The sequence below is a fragment of the Heliangelus exortis genome, chromosome 15 (assembly GCF_036169615.1).
Source record: "Heliangelus exortis chromosome 15, bHelExo1.hap1, whole genome shotgun sequence".
NCBI classification, from domain to species: domain Eukaryota; kingdom Metazoa; phylum Chordata; class Aves; order Apodiformes; family Trochilidae; genus Heliangelus; species Heliangelus exortis.
Window position 1 is genome coordinate 2584895 of NC_092436.1, and position 23091 is coordinate 2607985.

The following is a 23091-nucleotide window of genomic DNA, read 5'->3' on the forward strand; positions in this document are numbered from 1 at the left end:
TTGCTGATTACACTCCACAGCTGAGGCTACATAAAAAATTGATACGGTTTTTAGTTCTAATGAGTATGGAAGACTTTCAATAAGGTAGGGACTGGAATGCTGTGGGGGTTTGGATTATTGGCTTGTGTAGCATTTATACTTGATGGAGGTTTGCCATAGCACCCTGGCAGGAGGGTTTAGAGTGGGAAATAAGGTAAGAAACAAAGACAGTTGTAAGATTTAATATTTGACAAAGAACTCATATCCCAGCAACATAATTCTTCATGTATTTTTCTGGTAGCAACATCCAGTTCGTGATGCTGAGGTCTTGTATTTCCGTGTGTTAAAAGGAAACTGCACTGGTAAAACTTTGGTATGACTGAAGATAAAACTCTGAAGCCTTTTATTAATAAAGATTCAACATTTTTGAACGGTAAATTGCTCTTGTCTCTACCGACCACTTCGTCTGAATCCCAGCGGTTCTCTCCATACCTCTGACAGCGATGTCTTTACAAAACGCTGTCCCCGTTTCGGCGCTGCCCCCTGAAGGGAAAACTCAGTGTCCTGGCACCGGGGGGCTTGGGACTCCAGGACCAGAGGCAGTGCTGCTCAGAACCCAGGTCTGTTCTCCCCGGGACAGGTGTCCTTCCCCCACATGCCCCCGCCGCCATTTTAGGTCTCCTCCCCCCTCCCGCCATTTCCCCCCCCGTTCCGCTCTCGATGGGTCCCGCCTCACTGCCGCCGCCTCTCTCTGCCCCAGAGGGGGAGGCGGAGCCGGAGCCGGACCTGGGCCATGCCAGGGGTTGGGGCCGGGCTAAGGCTGGCGCTGCTGGGAGCGCGGCGGGCGGCGGGCCGGAGCCGCGGTGCTGCCATGGTGAGGGGCGGCGGGACCGGCGGGCGGGAGGACGGGGAGGTGCCGGGGAAGGGAGAGGGAGCGGAAGCCGCCCACAGACCCCACCACGGCCCCGCAGGCTCGGGGTGCAGCCTTCTCTCCCTCTGCTGCCCACCCCACGGCGTGATAGATGATTTTACAAGGCGCTAATAACGAATTGCACACGCTCGTTCAGACCCCCATCCCTACAGCGTGGAATATTTTGTGCTGAGTTTTATGTAATCGATGACACTTGTTTTCCCCAGAGCTTCTTCCCAATTAACGATCCATTACCCAGGTTCAACCCGTCCTGTGGTCCCGGTGGGCCGTGCTGTCCCCCATGCGGGGGGATATGTGATGGTGAAACTGCAAATGGCATCTCCCACCTTCGTTTTTTTCCATTTACAAGCAATTTCCTGCTGCTTTCTGCTGCATTTCTCGGTGTAGTTAGTGTTGGAAGGTCTGGCTTGGAACGTGGCCTTTGCAACCTAAGCAAAAAGCTGCCATTGGTGTGCTCCAGGGTTCGTCAAACACTGTATTGCTATTAAAAACTATATGAGCTGATTTCCAGTCCCAGCATCACCTGTGTGTTTTGGTGAGTCCTTAGGAAGGTACCTGCAATGTTCCTATAATTTAGCTGAGAACATCTCAGCTGCCTCCTGGTTGCAGTCCCGGACTTTGCTATCTTAAAAAAACCTCCTAAATGAGCCTCCTGATTTAATCTCATGTTAGATAGAATAATACATTTCAGTATTGCCCGTTACCTTTGACAATATTTGTATCTGCTTGGAAAAACAAAATTCAATGGAAGAAATTCAACGGAAGAAATTCACACCTGCAACTGGTTATAGCAACAAGGAACCCAGTATTTGTATTTTTGCAAGTCCAAAGTTGGATTGGAAGCGTAAAGAGCCTAAATTTGGGGACCTTGTAAACCCCACCCTTTGGGCTGGATGTATCCCTCTGAACAAAAGCGGTGGCAGAGATGCTGTTAGGTTGATTTATACCGCTTAGGGGTTTTTTTTGTCCCTTATCGGTGAAAATGTTGCTCCTCGGCCATCCTGCATTTTAAAGCCTTGCTCAGGTCTGTTTAATGCCATTAATTCCTGCTCTGCTTGGGCTCGCAGCCCCACCTGGTGGCACTGAGCTCTGCAGCAGAGCTTCCAGCGCTAACGGGCAAACCAAAAGTCAAAAACTCTCTGAGCTGGCGGTGAGTACTGGCAAACCGGCCATGCCGGAGTGAACTTCTGGAGCAGCACTGCTTCTGGAAGTTCTCACGAAGCTCTGCTAGCTGCTAACATAAAGACTAAAGCAATCTGAATTTTGCTGTAGTAATGAGAAAAGTTCTTCCCATTAAAGAATTGCGTTTGTAATATGAGTTTGAGAAGCAGCTCTTAGAATATCTGCTAAGGAATCACTCATGCCTGTAGTTTCTGCTTTTAGGAAAAAATATTAAACCACTTCCAAACGCCCTGTAGGATTTTTGTCTGTCTCTGGGTCTGGCTCCAATCTCAGACACGGTTCAGACGCTGATTCAGATATTTAAGCAGAGGGTGTAATCTGTTCGTGGCTTCAGAAGAACTTCTTTTGCTTAAAAGAAGACTTATTTAAACATATGTGCTTTGCAGAATCTAGTGCTTATACCAGTAACATCTCATAACTGTGTCTATATTGTAAATTTTGTTTCCCTTACATTGTTATTTAAAAAGCTCTTTGTTGCTTGCTATCTTTAAATCTATTCCCACTTTCTTAGGAATAACCACATACAAGTGATGTAGAATTCAATCTCCTATTTTGCTTCTGTCGTTCAAATTACAGGTATTAACCTGCTATCCCTTTTAGCTTTGCAATTATACATTTACAATGTAAATAATATTTTATTTAGATGGAAGAATGGAACATTTGGAAATTAATTCAGTTGTTACAGCATCTGGGTAATTCTGATGAAGGAGTGATGGGAACAGGTATGCTGAAGACTCTGTGCATTCCTGTGCCTGTCACTCCTTGCTGGTTTTGTACAAAAGCATTTAGCTAAATTTAGCTAATTGACCTGACAGAAATAGTGTTTCTTGGCTGGTTTAAGTTCTGCTGAGCTGTTAAATGACAAACAATAGTGAATTTTCCAACTCTTTACCTTTCTATAGTACATAACCACAGTTTCATCATGTAGTTTTCTTATTGTTGTGCTAAAGAGAGCCTCAGCCTCACTTGTATCATGTTTGTATTTTTTATTTTCCTCGATAGTCTTCTCAGTCTCACTGGTTAACGACAGAGGAGAGGAGCCAAGTTTTACTTGATCTCAAAGCTTCAGGCTGGTCTGAGTTGGGTGAAAGAGATGCCATCTACAAAGAGTTCAATTTCAAAAATTTTAATCAGGTAATTATTGTTATATACCACTTTTCATATAAATGAAGTATAATTTCTTTAGATTCTATGTGATCCTGATGGGAAAATACCTATATTCAGAAATCTGGGAGTATCCTTGTGGGGCCAAACCCTCTTGGGTCTGCCCCAACAGATTGTTGTCTGATTCTGAGCTCATAAGGTAGACTAAATTAATTCAATTTTGTAGTTGTTGTGGGATTTTTTTTTCTAATATTACAATTTATTGATTATAATATTAGTGTAAACATCAGGGCTGATACTATGAGATTAGACAAATGATACTTGTTCCTGGTTTTGGGTTGGTTTTTTTTTCATTGCTAGCAGTTGTAAATGAATGCTGGAAATGATGGGCAGTGGGGTTCATTCTTGTCAGGGAAAACCTGAGAAAAATGTGTAATCATAAGAACAGAAACTTTTGCAGATCAGGTGAGGAAAACAGAGTATATTTTAGTATATTCTTGTATGAATCCTGGTGGCTGATCTCGCAGTGTGTTCAGCATGTCAGGCTGTTGGTTAGACTTTGTTGGGTTTTTATTTGCAAACAGGATCCTGAACCAAGCCTCAAACTCACAAGAACACATCTTGGACATGAGTTAAGAACTTCCTTTGGAAATGCAGAATTTGTCTTGAGATTTGTGGTCAGTTACCTTCCCCTGAAAAATTGTCTTCTGTGGTATCATGACATTGCTTTAAAAAAAGTCGTGTTCCAATGATTTTTTTTTTCTTTTTTTTTTTTTTTTTTTTTCCCATTTCAAGCAATAGCTGTTATGGTAAAGAAATCCCAGGCAGTAGAGAGAAAATGCTTCATGAAACCTTGGTGAGATGTGCAGGCAGCTCCTTGGAGAGCGGGAACATGTTGGAGATAGAAGTAACCCTTGGAAGAGTTGAGATTTTCAGCCTTTGTGCTTTGAATATTCATGAAACGGTGTCTTCTGGGTCTTGGTCAAAGTCTTTGTTGGTTCAGCAGGACTCAAAGTGACTTTTTTCCCCAAGTTAATAAAAAAGTGGGTTTGCACACTGTAAATAATAAGTCAGCTTTATCAGATGGACTTAAGGTCCCCTGACCTTTTGTCAAGGGACAAATCAATGCATCCCCAGTGCTTTGGCAAAAAATTACAAAGTTGTTTTTTTACAACATAGGTAAATATTCATACATCTTCCTAATTTAAAGATTGAAGAAGCACATAGCAGTATAGAAAATAGAGTATATTTAAATATGCTTCATAGTAATTTATGAAGCATGAATTCATGTGTCCAGGATATGTCCTTGTGGAAAGTATGCTTCTAAAAACAACAAACACTGGGATTGTTTGGGAGATGCTCATACAGTCTGTTTCATTCTTGGTTGTACTTCATGGATGTCATTTAAGGCAGAAATGAGAATTGGCTTCAGAATGTTTACAACAACTGTTAGTAAATCTTGTGTTTATTACAACCTAGGGAACAAATGACAAAAGCAGAGATATACCTGCACTGTTCTGTGGGAGAATTTAGTCTTGTATCAAAAAAATTAGAACTTGTAGGTACAACTCCTTTTGTTTCACTTAATAATTCTATTTACATTGTTTAAATTTGCAAGTATTTAGTGAAAGTCAGAGCACTGAGAAACATAATTTCCTCAGCGATCCTCCTGCTGCCCTTTTACAGTTTGTGTAAAATCAGGTGTGTTCAAAAAATAGTTGAGCTGACATGAAAGGTATTTCAGATTTATGTTTTGCAGATGATATTGGTATGATTAATGTATTCATTGCTCTTTTTTATTGCTTCTCTCAGATAATGTTCGTGATGCATGGAAAAATTCTGTGGCTTTAAAATCTATGCCAGGTTTACAAAGTCTGTGTGTATGTCAACAGATGTTAAGAATATAAACACAACTTTTATTATAAAGTCGTGCAAATGTGTAGACATGAGTTTGGTTTATGTATATTATTTTCAGCATGAGAATGAAATGAAACTTCTGTGAAACAAGAGTTACTTAGATTCCTGAAGCTTTCAGGCTGAGATTAGCTCGGTTAAAAGAGAACAGCAATGGGCTGCCTTTCTGAGGCTGACAAGCTAATGACACTTCTGGCTTATGGAATTAGTTTGGAACCCAGAATGTGAAAGTGCTGGTGCTGGTTTTTTTGTCTGAAGATACATTTTCATCAGGCTTTGGTGGTACAGCTCTATGAAACGAGCTGGAAACCATCCTGAGATCCCAGCTAGAAACCCTTTGTGGATTACATTGCTGTGGGTGCACACCATGTGCTGATCTCAGTGTCCTGGACAGGGCACGTTCCTGCCATGCATTGGTGTGCTGGTGAACCTCCCTAAACCTCACAGCCCCATCAGGGAGCTTGCTCAGATCCTCTTTCCCTGTCTGTAGGAATGAGAAAAAACTGGAGTGACTCTGTAGCACTGAGAAGCCACACTCTTGTCTGGTCGCGTCCCTGCGCTACTGAAACAAAATGTTTCTCTTCCAGCTGTGGACAAGCTCTCTGCTTCCAGTCTGCCCAAGCAAAATTCAGAATCAGGACAGAAAGTTAATTTGTGCCTCCTGACCACGCTGGTAACTTCTCCCAGTTATTCTCCAGTTCAGCAAACTCAGAAGCTGCAGAAATGTTGGGACTATTGCTGAAGTTATCAAGGAAGGAAAGGGTTGCTGAGGACCTCAAAGTCCTGGCCTGTATTTTAGGAATTTCCTGGAATATCTCAGCATTTCAGGTCAGTACACCTCAGGAGGTGTCATCTTGCAAAGAGGACAGACCTGGCTTAAAAAAATCGGAATTTTCCCCAGGTTTGTCTTGAGGCTGATCCCAGCTGGGCAGGCACTGGGCATCTGTAAAGAACCCTGAGTGCTGTGTTTGGGTCCCTTACCCAGCTGCTCGTGTTTGCCAAATTTGCAGGAACATCTTAACTCTGACTTCCATGTCTCTTGTCAAAGTTGGTTGGATTTGACCAGAGGGTTTAAGGGGCAACTGCCTGTGTGATTGCATTTCCTTCAGTAATCACGCCAAGGCAGAAAATGCAGTTAGGAAATTACAAAGGTGGGCATGTTCACTGATGGTCAGGTTCAGCATTTACAGCTGCTTTCTTTTATAGAGTAAGTTTTTAATTAAGGTTGTTTCTTTTTTAAAAAAAAAAAAAGAAAAAAAGAAAATTTATGTAGGAAGTCTCTGTAATAGCTCTAATGTCATTTTATAAAATGACAGGAAATCAAATGCTCTAAGAGTTTTAAAAGCTACTTTAAGTGTGTTTTGGGGGTGACAGGACCCAGGTGAAAGATGAGCCTGAGTGGAGGGGACAGTAAGGAAACACTTTGGAGGATGTGTGCAGCAGGAGTAGAAGCACATGTGTTTGGTTGCACTTGTGGACTCTGGGGTTCATGAGAACTTATTTAAAGATGAGCATAAAAAATTCTAGAAGTATTAAATAAATTACTATTCTCACTTTGCATTTCCTTTCCAAATTCGCAAGCTCTTTTGCTGGAAATCCAGGAAAGAGAAATCAGACAGAGCATGTTATGGTAGATGCCTTTTTTTCCCTCTCATTGAAATGCCAATTATTTTCCTTTAGCTGTAGAGACAAATGCCTCCTTGAATGGATCATCCTTGGTTTATATCTCACTTACAGATACAATTGAATTTGATCATATGTGCAATGAATACTCTTAATTTGTTTTGATGGTGGGACTTGGTGCCAGTCCCTGTAATGTAATCTGTGTTGATACTTACCTTTTTTTTACTTCTGGCACGTTGCTTTGTCTTCTGCATTGATCAAAGATTGGAGAATTTGTTTTTATATATGTAGGCAGTGTATTTCCTTGCTGCTTTGTGTACCTAATCTTTTCCCATTTGGCTGAAATGCGTCCACGCCTTTTACGTATTGAAAACACAATATCCTCTAACCTCCAATCTGCAGAGTTAAGATGAATTTTATGTTAAATATTTGGTTGTGGACCACATCTCCAGCTTTTTATATGCCACAGTGGTCTTGTGGGTTTTTTTCTTCTCCATTGTCTGATAGTGAGGTCATTTTCAGTCCTCTGAGAAATTTTATTCCCAGCCAGATGCGGGCCATATATTAAAAGTAGCACCTGTGGCTAATATCACAGCAGCTTACCATAAATTTACATGGTAACTAGGATTATATCTGTCAAGACTGTTAAAAAATGTCTAGATTTAATTTGATTTCCAGTATTGAAGGACCTCTCCAACATTTTACTTCATAACTATATTTTAAAAGTTAAAAATCACTCCATTGTTAAGTTTTATGGCACTCCCAGTACCCATTAAGTTGATTTGTTAAATGGGGGTCAGAATAAAGCAAGTTGGCTACAGGAGGATCGGAAACCAACCCATTTGTGACAAATTTAGTCCTCGTGTGTGAATCTTCTCAGAGCTGGGGGACTTGATTGAATTCAGGTGTAGCCTATGTCAGTTGTGTTTAACCTCAAAGCCAGAGCAGCCTCAGCCCCTGACTGTCACTTTGTGCTAATCAAGTGAGGAACCTGTTTTCATTCACTGGGGGGAATTGCTATTTTTAATGTAGTATACATCTCCTTCCTCCCTCCTCTACACTTTTGCATTGGGTTGCCTCTTGAAGGAAAATACGTGGGTTTACTTCTTTTTATCCACCTAGGTAGGTGCTGGTTTTCATATAATCTTTCCTAAGCAGCTCAGTTTTCCTTTATCCTTTGAATCCTCTCCCATGTGCTTGACTCGTGCACCTGCAAAGTTATGAAAGTATTTCTTGTGGTAGTTACAGTGTTCACTTACTTCCCCACCTTTATGAATACAATATATAACTGATTTACAATAAATCAGAATGATTTATGGGTGGCTTTGCAGAGTTGAGAAAAATCTTTGTATCTGAAAATAATGAATTTCTGGCCTATCTTCCTGTTGACATTTACCTTTATTAGAAACTGATAGGGAATTTTTGGGGATTGGCAGAGGGTTAACCTGCAAGCTGAAATGGAGACAATGAAGTGTCTCAGAGCAGAGCACAGGAAAAATACATGATTAATGGATGGTCACACCTTCCTTGAGTTTCTTTTCCTGAATGACCAAGTAAATAACCCTCCTGCCTCCAAATTGGTGAGTTGGAGGGTGAAGGTGCAGCTATGGGACCTGCACGTGGTCCACCTGCCCCCACAGCCATCTGGCTCTGTCCGTGGGAAGCAGGGAGCTCCTGCTCTGGGTGAAATGAAAGAAGTTCTGGGGAGATGGTTTGTTTGAAACTTTACAGCACCTTCCCTGGACTTCAAGGAGGAGGAGATGACATGGGTGCCTTGGTTGGCTCGTCCTGTTTTCAGTGATGCTCCCAGTGAACTGGCAGCCAGGGGTTTGCTACACATGGGAAGTTCTGCAAAGCTGGGAGGTTCGTAGTGGTGGAGATATGTTATTGGTGCTGGGAAATAGGAAATACAGGACTTATTTTCTTCTGATGGTCAGCACAGCTGGTGGGCACAAAACCATGTGTAAAGTCATCCAGTGCTCCAGAATATTTTCAGACCGATGTTTCACAGTTGGCAACATTTTTCTCTTTTAAATAAAGTGCCTTGGTGCATCAGCAGCTTCTTAGTTCTTCAAAAGGCCTTCACAATTAGTCTTTCCTTATACATCTGGGGACCATCATTGTGTCCTTCAGTCCCTTTGCTATAACTTTATGGTTGTAAAGCACGTGAGAAATTAATGCTTGATAGAAGTCAAGCAGGTGGTCAGCAGTGGCTGCTCCTCTCCATACTGCAGGATATCATCTTCTGGCAGTACCACCAGTATCAGGCTGCCAGGATTATTTAAAATGTCATGACCTTAATCATATTTAAATAAAATGTGTCGTGTTTAAGGTGAAGACTCAGAGTGGGCATGGGTCCATCATTTCCTTCATCATGCAAGATGTCCCATCCTGGATGTCATACAAGTTGCATCGGGCTAGTTTTTCTTGTAACTCAACTGTAATTAGAGATGCTAATTTTCTTGATAAGATAAGTCCTACTTCTCCTTAGAATAAACCATTATTTTATTGTTTATAATAATTGAGGGTGGGGGCATTTCTAATTGCTGACTTTGCCCCACCAAGTAGACCTGTTGTATCTCCATTTAAGCAGGCCCTTGCTTAAATCTGCCCAGCTGACCTTTGGGCTGTTCTCCAGTTGGCTCTAATGCAAACAACTTTCCTTAAGAGATAGATTTATTATCACTTGAATAAAAATAATTACAGCATTTGCCTTATGCTTGGTACGTGCACTGATCTGGAAGTGCAAAATTAATTATTTGTCAAAGTGCCTTTTGGATTTCATAAGCTGTCTTGTAGATTTGGAGCAGAAGAAATGTTTCTCTATTTTCTTTTTCTTCAGCTGCACAAATGGATTGTTCACTCTGTTGGAGTTAAGTGGAACCAATGTGCAAGCAGCCGTGTGGGCTGGGCTGCTTTACATTCACACCAAAAGAGAGCAAATCTGAGCAGGTCACCTTGATTTTTATGAAAGCTTGGCTTCTTTCCTTGTTAAAGCCATCTTTGGAAAATGAATGGAAAATTCAGTGGGTTTGAATTCAGCTGGACACCTTCATTTGAGAGAGCACAAGTAAGACTGATGCTGCTTTTTCTGTAGAAGGCGCTCACTCAATTTTATACCTTTCCAGTTAAGGAAAACTGATGTCTTGCAGCTCTTTCTGCACTGAATTTTAGTTTTATGAGGGTGCTGGAAAGATGCTGATTAAATCACCACCTTGATAATTTAACCTCTTGCATCCCCTTCGTTTTGGAGTAAGGCCCGGGCTCCATTTTTTAAATCATAACCTGCATTTCACTCCCAGCAGCTCTCACTTTCTTGTCCTCCCACGAAGGAGAGACACGCTTGGGGATTTTCTCCTCTGCAGTTGTAATTAAAAATGGACTCCGGCTGGCGGAGAAGAAACTCAAATAAAACTGCAACACCCCGATGGCAAAAAATTAACCATTACTCACCGAAAGCACATCAAACCCACTTAGCGGACATCCGTTAATCCCGCCCTGAGCCGTTTCAGGCTTTAATGCACACTGTTTTACACGTTAAGGGTTTTGAAGTCGTGGGCCAGCCCTGACCTTTCGCATCTGCTCCTCTGGCAGTAGGAATCTCCGCTGGCCGCTCCCCGTCAGGGCGGATTAATGTGACGAAGTGCAGCTCTTCTGCTGGCTGCAATTGGCGGGGGTTTTGATCAGAATTACTCCTTTCACAAACAAGCACGTTGGGCTAAAACGTTACATCTGCTCGGGAAAAGCCACTGGCAGTTTATCAGGGTGAGGAGAGTGTGATTTTTTTTTTTTCATTCCCTCCCCTTAGAAAGCTACAAACCTGCTTCGTGGTTTGTTTTGGTTTTGGTTTTTTGGGGTAGGGCTCTCCTTTTTCTCTCTTCCCTTTGGCTTTTTCTTCCTTTAGTTTTGTTGGGCTGAAATGTAAAATTGCTTTGGGCAACCATAAAGGTGGCTGTGGTGTCTCGGAGGGGTTTGGTGGGGAATGTGCTGGTGGGCAGGGAGCCCTGTGCTGAGTCAGCACCACACTGTTGGGTTTGTGTATTGCTCAGGGTGCTTTGTTGGGAAGTGCTTTTTATTCCTAGGATCAGAGGGGCAAATCCTGATTTTGTGATCTGGTGTGATTTTTCTTCCTGCTGGGATGAGAGTAACAGGAGGTGGATAAATGTATATCTGTGTATGTCCAAAGTGTCCCTGGTTGGGAGAATTTTTATTCCATGACACAGAGGGTGGGTGCTTGCAGCAAGGAAAAATGCTGTTATCTGTACAGGCCTGGGGGGTTGTGTTTATATGTGTGTGTTGTAATGCCCTATCTTATAAAAAATCAGGGGTGCACAATAGCTTTCCCTTTGTGGTGTGCTCATGTGAATTTCTAAAAAAGATTTGATGTTCATTGAAGGACTCAAAATTAGTATTGGTCTCTCCTTGTGAGCCTGTGTCTCTGGCCCTAGATGTGTCACTGTACAAACTGTGGCTTGCCCAGAGGAACCCTTGTGTCTCATTAAAAAAACAAACAAAACAAAAAAACAAAAAACAAAAAACAAAACAACGAAAAATCCCATAGAACCTCTCAAAACATTGCACGTTGGATGTGCCACTTCCAGGCATGTGCTTTGGGGCACACGGAGGGGTCAGAAGACAACAGAATATGTTAAGTGTAGTTTGTAGCTGTTTTGAAGTGAGCCTGGTTCTTAATAATGTGACTTAATGTAGTTGTCTCTTTCTCCTTGACCTGCTCCAGCCATTCCTCTAAATACCAGAGGCAGGAGGTGAAGCACAGGTCTAGATGACCTACAGATCATGTGAAGAACAGTGGGCATGGCAAACAGGTACCCAGCTGCTTGGAGGTTGAAGGATGCCCCAAAGAGAAACCTGTCACCTGGGAAGATGCTTGCTCTCTTCTACTCTATATTCAAAGGATCTGTCACTTCTAGGCTTGAAATGTGTCAGCAAAACAGTATTTGAATTTTATAGTGCAATATAGATGAAAAGCCTGCCAGTGATGGCCCAGGTAGGTCTGCCTGAGTTCCTTGCCCCCATGTGTCATTTATTATGAGTAGATAACACATGAAGACCTATTCTGACATTATAGCAATCAGTAGGTTTGTTGAATGAAATGATTTCCTGACAAGGTCTGTGGTAAACATTCATCAGTTTGCTTTATTTCATAGTATTAAGTCTTTTGAGATCCTGACTTGGCCAAGAGGGTGATTGGATTTCTTGGTCACATGCTTGAATTGTTGACCTTGTGTTTAAAAAAAAAAACAAACAACAAAGCAAAACAAAATATCTGACAGTGTAGTGGGGAGGAACATGGTGGAAGATGAAATGGTCATGAGAACAGCCGCTTCTTCTCTTAATCCATCATAAAGCAATGGCTTTCTTATCACTCTTTGATGTTTTCTTAGGATCATAAATGATGGAGGTTTAGAGGATTATCAGAGGCAGGGTATGATTGCCCTTGGATACTCTGCAGAAAAAATTCTGGATATTAAACTGGTAGTGTGTGTCATCTTGGCCAGAAGACCAAGGAGAATTTTATCTGAATGCTCCCTGTGTTATCAGCAACATATATGGGCACATGAACTTCATTTTCATGTCTACAGGGTGGAATCATTCCTTTGTGTATGAGTAAGACAGAACATGGAGGGGACAAAAAGCAGTAGGATTTTGTTCTATAGCCAGGGCTGCTCCATCCACACCATGGTGTGGATAATAAATTCTCAGTTCTTCTGCACAATACCTGAGTGGGCAGTGCCTGAGCAGAGGGCTCAGGTACATTCAAAAGGTCTGATTTGGGCACCTTATCCCTGGTTTGTTTTTAGAGTGGTTTCTGTGATGGCTTTATTGCAGTCCAGCCAGGGGTTTGATTTGCTGGGCCAAATGTTGGCTTTAACAAATCAAATTATCAATGTTCTTTTGGCTGTGCAGTGGAGAGAGTTTATTATTTTATGTGGCTGATTGCTTTAGCAGGTGCTCAGTTAATGGGGCCTTTGGGCTTTGCTGTGTTATTGAATGTTTTTAGGTAGGGTGCAAAAAGTTCATTTTAAAAAAGTCATGCTTCTTGAAAGAGCTATTTTATTTGGTGCAAACCTCCTAACTGCAACCTTTATATTCCATTTTTTGTAAACAAATCACACAGAAATGGCTTGGGAAGTGGAGAGCTACGTTTAGCTGGCAACGTGGCTGGAGATTTCTTCCATCTTCTAGTTCAGTCCTGAAATCTGGGATAATTTTCCTTCTTTTTATCAAAAATCTAATTTGGACATGTATATTTTTAGTAAATAAATGAATAATTATGAATCTGTGTTTAGAGTGCTGGGGGATTGGGTAAAAAAAAAAAAAATTATTTTTCCATATTTCTGTATGAAGTGGTCTATCACAAGCACCATGCGATTTGTTTGGGATTTAGGATGTCTACTCATTCTGCAGTTGTTTTTATGGGAAACTATAATTATTTTTATCTACCTAAAAGCAAATTAATGTATTTTATAATAAGTCTGTATTGACCCCGTGGAGTCTAGCCTGGAAACTTTTATTGCTTGCAGAAAAAAGTTCTTATGCTGCTTTGAGGCCTCTCTGTGTTCTTTCATTTCTACTCCATCAGACCCATAAACCTTTTTTGGTTAGTTTGATTAATTTTAGTGTGAAATCTGTTATTGAATCACCAAGAATATTATCTGCTTTCTGTTAATGAAATAATGAAATAAGTGCAATCATTTCTTGTAATAGAAGGAAGAGAATGAACCTCAGCACTGAGGCTGCTGGAAAAGTCAAGATGTGATGAGAAAGAAGCTAAGAGATGGGATGTTTATACTGTAGTATCACCAATTAGAGAAAAATAGGTCTAAATTCAGCAGTTATGAAAACCCTGATATGAAGAGGCATGGTTAAAGTTAAAGTTGAGGTTTGTCTTGCAGATTGCATGCCAGGGTGTTTCACACACTTTCTGAGCATGAAGGGAAGGGATCAGCAAAGGAAGAAGGCAAAGACCATGCTCTGTCTTCCTCTTAGTCCCTTGCCTTGCCTTTATCTGTGTTCCTTGGCCTTAGCTGGAAACATGTACCTGGTTTGCAGACTGTCTGCATGGGATGGGGCAAATTTTGCTTGCACCTGCTTTAGGACAAAGTGATGTCATGGCTTAGGTTTGCTGGTGAGCTTGGGAGAAGAAGCCATTGATGAAAACTTCTTTTAGAGAGCATCATCTTGAGCACCTCTGGGACGGTGCTGGTCCTGGTGCTGCACCTGGTCTAGATTGTGCAGAATGAGTGTAAACTTCCCAGTGACCTGGGCTTTTTCCTGGGACAGCATTCCTGAAACTGCCTTCTGTCATCTCCTGCAGCTCTTGACATTGTGCTGGCACCTGGGTGAGAGCTGTCCCCGTTGAGGAAAGGCCATGCCTCCCAGCTCCCCTTCTCTTTGCCTCCATTTATTCTTCAGGTTCTTCAAATTGGTAAATCATATGACAATAAACAGAAATACCCTCGATGAAGAGGGAAGGGGAAACTGTTGTTTATCTGGTCAGGTGGTTTAGATTAGCAGTGATGCTGGTCTGTATTATGTTACTTTAAATCATAGTGTCCCAACAGGACATAAATTATGAAGATTGTTACAGTATGTTTCATCCAATGTAAGATCAACAAATTGGAATAATTTTTTTTATAGGAAAATCAGTGCTTTGGCAAGGTTATGGTCGAAGAATTTAATTTAACTTGAGCTTTGCTTGCATTATTTCTTAATATATAAAAACTATTTGCATAATGTATGAAGTATAAACATTTTTAGTATCAAAGGCAAGAATGCCTTTTCCAAGACTACATAGAGTGGCAAGCTACTTAGAATAGATCAGTGTTTGTGCTTTTGCTGTCAAAAATGTTTGATATAGAGCTGGTGAGCTAGTTTCTTCACTGACATAATTGTAAACAAGTGTTGGGAGACAGAAACAGCCTTCTTTGTAGGACATGGTGTAAAGGTTTTCACACACACTGCTGCAGATCTGACATGGAGAGCAGTGTTTACAGCTCGAATAGGAATATAAATAGGTAACTTTTTTTAGAGTGCAAAGCAGCATTTCTCTTTTTATAAATGATGTGTGCAGATCGGGGGGGGGATGCCGGGAGTCAGCCCTGGATCTTAAAGGATATTGTAAACGCAGAAAAGCCTAGACAATTATGTTGGAAATTGTAGTTGTGGGGTTTTATTTTAGTTGCACGTTTTGTGAAATGGCACCTAGGTACATGCCAGTATCTCTGTAGCATTCCTCTTCCATCCTTTCCCTTTGTTAGTGTCCTTCAGAGGCAGGAGCACTGATCCCCAATCCTGAGCAAGGCTTGGGGAATGGGAAGTTTGCCTTCATTCACAATATTTTGCTGCTCAAGCTGTTAAAGAGGAGGAAAAAAACCAAATTATCTCCTTGTGGTTGTCTAGGTGTTGTTCACCATCAGACCCTGCTGACTGGCCATGCCTGGATGCAGTGGGATGGAGGGAGCAGGGTCATGAAGGGACAATACCAGAGCTGGCTTGTCTGTGACTTGCACACTCACACTGGGGAAGTGAGAACGTGGATAACTTGAGTTTAGCTCAGTTTTGAGACATGGGTTACTTGCATTCCTAAGGTGTGTCTCCTCTTGGAATGATGGTAAAAAGGGGAATATCAATGTGAAGGTGTTCCCCTGGTTTATGTCATAGATGGATCCAGACAGGGGGAAAAAAAATTCGCCACGAAACATTAAAACAGGAGAAAAGAGGAAAATATTAAACTCCACATGGATCTCATGACCCTGAGGATGGGTCAGGCAGGATGATGATGCCAACAGGGAAGAATGCCAATATGGACACATGGCTTTGCAAATGAGTACCTTGCCCTTTCTGCTGCCATCACCTTCCTAAATACGAGTCAGATTCCTCTTTTTTTTGTGCTTTAACTACATTGCCACTTTTAGACAAAGGCTGTGGCCTTGTGAGATGATTTTTTGTGTTTATAATATAAAAGTATTTCTTAATGGAGCAAACAGAATTAAAATAAAACAAACCCTGTTTTGTTTTTTTTTTCCCTTGAGAGCACAGCAGAAAATGTCACGAGATTAAGTCAAACCCTCATGATTAGCTAAACATAACTTTCATGTCAGGCTATTTTAAGAGCTTTTTCCTTTTATCTGCTGGCCCATAGCTCCCTGCAAGGTAGTAACGTCAGCTGGATATTTGAAAGCTTCTGAACTTTGGAAGTGAACCTTAAGCATTTGAGTTTACTGTTGGTTTGAAGTGTCAAACTGCTAAGGAGAACACGTGCTATTTACTGGGGTGAATGGGAAGCAAATGTGTGAGGCATGGTCACCTCTTGCCTTTCATGACAACATCACTATAACCTGTTTGATTTATTCACTTCCCACTGATAAATGATACAGACAGGAGTGGGTGGGTGGGTGGGGAAGGGAAGACAGGTAGCCCTGGCACTGCAGAAGGTCAAGGTTAATGCTACCTCGGGCGTTATAATGACAGATGGGAGGCAGAAACCTTAATGGACTTGTGATTAGCAGATGGTTTCCTTGGCTGAGCCTTCGAAAGGATTTAAGAAGCCCCGGGTACGTGCTTCATAGTGTTACTCATTTCAAAGCAAATAAATAAAAAGTTTCTCAAGTTATGTTGCTGAGCCTTTCAGCTGTTTTTCTAACTGTATCTCCACTTTTGACTCAAGTACTGTCAGCTGCTTTGTTCTGGAGATGGGCCGGGGTGATCCATCACTGGGGACTCGCGGGCGGGTGATGTATTAGCACGACATCTCGACCTAGGCTCCTTTGATGTGTAACTCATCAAGATAATGTTGGCAAGCACTGTACGAGAGCAGCCTGTTGAAGAAGTATTAAGATGAATTGATTCCTTGCTTGAAGAAGTGTGAAAGGAAGAATAATAGCAGATTAGCTCCGGGAGCCTGCGGTTCTCCCGGAGCCGCGCGGCGTCACGTGGCGCAGAGGGGTAGATGGAATTTCATCTTTCCTCCCACTTCTGACAGCAGTGTCTGGCCCTGCTTGTCCCAGTCTCATTCTTACTTTGTGACAGCCTATTTTGTCACTTCCCAAAGCAGTTTAGCCAGTCCTGAAGCATGATGTGATAACTGCACTTTTAAAAGGTTTTGTTTTGCTTTTTTTTTTTCTTTTACTTTATTACATTAACTTGTTCCTCTATGAGTAGCCCTGATTTTTATCTCTTTGAGACATGCTGTGGCTGGTAGTGTTTAAAAACCATTTTAGAAGTGATGTTGCAACTGAAACACCATGAATTTTTAGTCCCTTCTTTCAGCATCTAAAGAGGCATGAGGGTAAGAGATGTCCTGGCAGACCCAAGGCATCTCTTTGTCTTTGCAGGATGACTTCACTCATGACTTTTAGTGCTCTTTGTGGTTCATTTCAGGGACTCTGCAATCTTCCGTGACATGGGTGACGTGCTGTGCTTATTTAGAGTAACCTGTATGTCTGGATGTTATTTTAGCCCAAATGTCCTCAAAGGATTAGGTTGAAAATATTTGCCTAATACTGACATACCAGAATACTTTATAATATTTACTGCATCAAGGCCTCTTTTAAGACTCCTTTATGGCTGCTAGAACATACACAAATCCTTTCTCTCTGCTCTTCTTATTTTTTTCAAGGAAAAAAACACAAAAATTCTCCTTAGGGGCCAAGAGGCTGCAGAGCTTTGTTATAAATACAGTGAAAGTCAAGCTTGTCCTGGGTCTTACTGTCATGAGTAAAGTGCTTGTCCTGCTTTCATCAAGCCAAGTGTGATGGTCTGATAAACTCTGCCCACCAGTGCAGTCTTGACAATGATCTTGGGCTGCAGACTGCTTAATAATTTTCATTATTTTTAATTAAAGTTGAAGAAGTGCAGACTCCTGCTCAAATTAAGGTTGGTTGTGTTGCCGGAATGTGGTAATTACTTTAATTGATCACAAGATAGTTTCCTTGATCACCAATTAAACCAAATTACCGATCAAGTTTCAAGACGTGAAGAAATGTCCAAACTGATTTTGTGTAATAGTGTTCTCATATCTAATCAAACCTAAATATCTTTTCCTTCCCGAGCCAATTGTATTTGCCCAAAGAAAGGTTACAGCTCTACACATAGAAAGGTGATTCATAAACAATAGCATTCCAATTAATTTAATTAGCAAAGGAAGTATTTAGGGCCTTCATGGAGATTGTGCTGGTGAAATTGCTGGGTAGGACCACAGCTTTTTTTCTTTGTGGGATATAGTTTTTGCATATAATTAAAATTTTAGGAATTGCAATAAGTTGCTTTGGGTGATGTGCAATGAGGAGGAATATCTCTTATCCGAGTGGGGCTTGTGGAAAGGTGGGAATGCGTGGGAGAGGGGTTGTGCTCCAGCCTCTGCTGTGACACCAGATCACCCTGGCTGGGACAGTCATGGTCAGCTGGAGCAACTAGCAGCAGGAATTGTCCTGGGAAGGGTCCTCTGCACCAGGATTCATTCCTCTTCATGGTTTGCATCACCCCAGGCAGATGTTGGTGGAGCACACCTGAACCTGGTGGGGCTTTTCATACACTTCATGGATTTTTCCCCTTGCTGCTGGTTTGCACAAAGGTAGTTGTTTTAAACTTCTGGGGACATAGCTGGGGTGGCAAATGCATTCCTATTTAGCTCGTGGACACTCTAAAACCATTTAAATAAATTTGTTTTTCAGGACTGTTTATGCAGAAGCATTCCAAATCATAGCCAGCATCGAGTGCACAACTTTCAGCTCTCTGCTTCAAAGCACGCTGCTGAAACATTTGCAAATTTTTAAAAGTAATTATTCACTCGAAGTAAAACTAAACCAAGCGAGAGCTTCAAGGAAACTTAGATTTTCCCCAAATTTTGGAATGCTCTTGGGTCAAAGGAAAAAGCTTTTTAATTGCTGACAGTTTGGTGATTTCCAAATGACAAACCTCATTGGAATGATTTTCTCTGATTATAACGTTTGCATTCATTTGACTGGCAACGCCACTAACAAAGTCATACTTCATCCAGGCACTGATTCTTTTTTTTTTTTTTTTTCTTAAAGGTTTTTGTAATTTGTGGGAGGAAAAAAGACTGAAGCTATTATCAACCATTATATGGTATTCATTGACCACATGTTTGTTTGAAACGACCATCGCTTGGTGGAATGTAGGCTTTATATACATTCTCTTCCAAAAATTAGCTCTAAAAAGCTACCTAAATCAGGTGGGGCTTTGTTGAGCTTGTATTATAATACAAACCAGACTAGAAGGTGGATGTTACTTTTGCTTTGCATGTTAAATCAAGTCCTGAACCCCGATGGATGGAGCTCAGTAGGAACAAAGCCCACTGACTTTGAGGCATCCTGCTCACACATTGAAGCCCTTCGGGCCCTGCTGTGTAATTGTGGTCTTGATTTACATGGACAATCTAATTTTCTTTCTAATACAGTGATTTGCTCCTAAGTATGCTGGCAAGAGCCTGCTATTATTATTTTCTTCTTGAGCCTGTGAATGAAATCCGTGTCTTGGGGGAGTGTGCCACACCAAATAGAGGGGCAGAGAGCACTGTCAAACCTATTTTAACTCATTTTAAGGGAATATATTTTCTTGTAAAGCCGAGGGACAAACCCACCTGCTACCTCCCCCACCCCAAAGTAAAACAAATAACAAACTAGTTATGAGGAAGGATGTGTTTCTGGGAGTGGTGTGGCATGATGCTTAATTAGAAGTGGCATGTTTCTGAGATGCTGTGAGGGATGGGGGGATTGGGATGGATGTTTAACATCACTGTTGGTGCCAAAGGTAAAATTATGGCTCTTGCACAGTGGCTTTGAATCCTGGAGTAAGTAGCATTGAGCAAAGTGATGTCCCAGGGTCTGGAGGAGATGATTTCAGGTGTCACAGGAGATGCTTGAGTGCCTGGAGAAGGTGACATGTTCCTCTAACACACAAACCTGAGGTGCAGCAGTCTGGAGTATTTCTAGGAGTTTTTGAGGTTTTGGAGTGAATTTTGCTGATCTGCTGCTAGTCCTGGCAGGTGGAGGAGGATTTTCCTCTTTGCTCTTTCTCTCCTTAGGCTTTTGGATTTATGACACGTGTTGCTCTGCAAGCAGAGAAGATGAATCACCACCCAGAATGGTTCAATGTCTACAGCAAGGTAACGTGTTCACCAGTCCTCGTCACAGGCAGGGCAGACTGAGGAGACCAACCCACTGGCCCAGTCTCTCTGCCTTTTTTTGTCATTTATATGCAAGCAGGAGGTAGGGGAATGGGAGGAGGTTGTGTCTTTATAGAGAGATTAGAGATTTTAAAGACATCTTGAGATATTTGTAGTGGCGATACAGCCCCAGGAATCACTGCAATTGCAAAGTCCTGAGCACCCACTCTTCATTATTTTCTTGGTTTTCCAGAATATTCCAGATTTATCTTTATTTCTCCCTCTTCCCAAAGTCTTGGTCAAAGGCAAGACAAAGTTACACCCAGCTTGTCATCTGGCTTAGCCTAAACAAACCCATGCAGGCAGCTGCCTCATAGCAAAACGCACCAGTCCGTTTGTTTTTCTTTTTGAAATTAATCTGCAACAAGCTCAACAATTTTTTCACCTTCAGGGTGCTGTTTTTTAACAAAACGCTTGAGCCCCTGCCTTGGCTCTTGGCAGCTTGGTCATGGGCCCAGGTTCTTCAGGAAACTGATCTGTGGAATTTAAATGTAAAGAATGAGTTATTTAATCGGACACCTCTTCTTGGATGAATCCCAAGAATGCAAAGCCTGGTTTGTGCTGTGAAGGGGCTCACTTGAGTTGGACTTCAGGCTCTCTTAAGCCTCCTCACCTATAAAGGCTCCTGGTTTATGTGAGCCATGAGCATCCTGCTTGCAGGGAGCATCATGTCAAACCAGCTCATTGCAGACAAGCAGCATTCCTGGTGAATTACTGCTCAGCCTATGTGGCAGAGATAAAAATGGCTTTATAACCCCTTTCTTTTTCTTTTTGACAGGTTCAGATAACTCTGATTTCCCACGACTGTGGTGGACTGACCAAGAGAGATGTGAAGCTGGCTCAGTTTATTGACAAAGCTGCTGCCTCAGTGTAACCAAGATGTGAAACACTTTCCTACAGCATCCACCAGTATTTTGTGTTTAAATGGGATCCCTCCTTCCTTGTAATTGATTTCACAACCCCACTGAGGCGAGATACTTTGTAGGAAGAATGGCTCATCTTGCTTTGCCTTTTAGTCTGAGCCCCCTGTGCTAGTCCTTTGCTATCACCAGCTCTGCCTGAGGATGGAGCAGATAGATCAGCAACAAATAAGAACCATGGAATCATCATGTTTGGAAAGGACCTTCAAGATCATCGAGTCTGTCAGTACAATTTGCAGCAATCCTGTTCTTGGAACTAAAGCAAGCTGGAATGAAAGTAGGAGCCCACGTGTCCGTGTTCCCCACGTCCCCAGGAGCTGAGGCTGGTGGCAGCTGCCACACAAACCTGCCCTGTGTCCAGATGCTTCCCTCCAATGGATCTGTACTTCTCTGCACTTCAGACAGCATGGGAGCAGCCAGGCTGGGGCAGTCCCCTCTGCCTTGGCACCTCCATCTCTGCTGGTGACTGCTGACAAGAACAGGGATGCTGGTGAGAGGTGTGCAAGCAGCTGATGATGTTTCCTTTCGGTTAAAGCTTTGCATTTTGGTGTTTATTTGGTGCTTGTCCAATGGCTCTTCCAAGACATCTGCCCTTTTGGCACCCCCAGCCTGACAGATACATCCAGCACAAGTCTGGAGAACCCTTCCTCAGCTGAGATCCTGCAGTTGCTGAAAACTTAAGCTCTGGTCCAGAAAAAAAAAAAAAATCCTAGTCAGCTTCCAGCATTCACATCATTAAAGGAAGCCTGTGCTTAAGTAGTTGGCTTGGGTCAGTGCTCAGCACCCTGCAGGTTTGAGCCATTATTTGTGTTGTATTTTTCCTGTACCCTCTGGGTTGGGGTAGCAGAAAGCTTTGCCAGGCACCCAAAACTGCTGGTGGTGGAGGAAGCAGCATCAGCAGGATTCTTGCTAAGCAGGGCTCAGCTGAAGCTGTGTTCACCACTGTTTTGTTTTTCTTTTAATGCAGCTACAATTACTCATCTCTCAAGTTCTTCCAAGTGCTGCAGATCCCCCTGACCAAGTTTAAAATAACTTCCCTGGTTTGAAAGTCCTTTGGTTTTTTTATCTTATGATCCTGCCTGAGACAGATTTCCACTGCTGGCAGGGAGATTTCCAACCTGCTTAAAACTTGGAGAAGGGCCTGGTCCTGCTGCCCCAGTGTCCCCAGCGTGCAGCATCATGCCCAGGGTGGGGAGATTGACATCTCCAAAATGCCAGAGCACATTGCTGGGATGACACAGCAAGCAGCACAGCTCCTGAGACACGTGGGGTGCCAAAATCTCTTGTCAGGTGGATGTGGATGTGAGGTGGGTGGTCTGGGAGCTGTTTGGGATGCAAAATGCCCGTGGTTGCTGAGCAAGTATTTGTGGATGTAAAATCCCAGGGGTATTTTGAGTAATCCCCTGGCACCTGCTGACTGGTGGTGGGAAAGGGACAGTGTTGGGGTTTCTTGTTGGGAACCCTGCTTGAGGTATCAAGTTCATACCTAAAAATCCCCGAATTTGGATGAGTTCTCAAGTGTTCTTGGCTTTCAGTGCCTTTCAGCAGGTTTCCCTGATATGGTTTGGAAATGATGGCTGTGGGGAGGAACAACTAAAAGCAAACCAAACAGCCAGTCTGTGATGTCTTTTCTTCCTGATGGGGAAGTAAAAGGAGCTTCATGCAAAGTTTTGGCAATGTATCAAATGAGCTGTAAAAACTGTGGGTAGAAATTGATATAGATTGCATTGTGCTTTGAATAAAACTAATAAAATTAAATTCTTCCTTTGTAATTTGTTTCTTTGTTGTTATACATACGTGACAAAGCTGTTTAGTTCTCAGATAAATTCAAGATATATCATATTTAGTCACTGGGAGGTCTGTGGTTTAGAATATTGATATTTATTTACATACTATGAGGAAAAAAAATTCCCTATCAACTAATTTAGCTCAGAGAGCTTCACTGTCCAGCTATGGCAGAGAGGATTTGCGCTGAGGATCCTTGACCAACAAAGAGGAAAAAAATACTTGAAGAAGAGGAAGGTGGCTTTAAAATGCTTTTAGTTTGTAGTGCTTTTTTAGCCACAATTTTTTTGTAAATTCTGGTGCATCCCACAGACCTGTGACTGCCTTCTGTGAATGTTGCTGTAGTTAATAATTTTAAAGTAATGAATTAATGGCTTGCAACTTATTTTCCAGTGAGTTCTGATGTCAGAGGCAGCATCACGAGTGAAATCCTGGCTCAGCTG

At 42.1% G+C, this 23091-nt stretch overlaps 1 protein-coding gene across 4 annotated transcripts; it reads left to right on the forward strand.

Moving 5' to 3' along the window:
• Positions 1-692: 692 nt before the first annotated feature.
• Positions 693-22635, forward strand: PCBD2 (pterin-4 alpha-carbinolamine dehydratase 2). Of its 4 annotated transcripts, XM_071758396.1 has the most exons (5): positions 768-853; positions 3095-3226; positions 5698-5938; positions 19803-19883; positions 20722-22635. In XM_071758396.1, the coding sequence occupies exons 3-5, from the start codon at positions 5834-5836 to the stop codon at positions 20815-20817; spliced, it is 282 nt and encodes a 93-aa protein (XP_071614497.1). In that variant the 5' UTR covers positions 768-853; positions 3095-3226; positions 5698-5833; the 3' UTR covers positions 20818-22635. The 4 variants fall into 4 exon arrangements, with proteins under 4 accessions (XP_071614496.1, XP_071614497.1, XP_071614495.1 ...); XM_071758395.1 differs by lacking the exon at positions 5698-5938 and having other exon boundaries at positions 693-853; XM_071758394.1 differs by lacking the exons at positions 768-853; positions 5698-5938 and adding an exon at positions 1876-2060.
• The last annotated feature ends 456 nt before the right edge of the window (positions 22636-23091 follow it).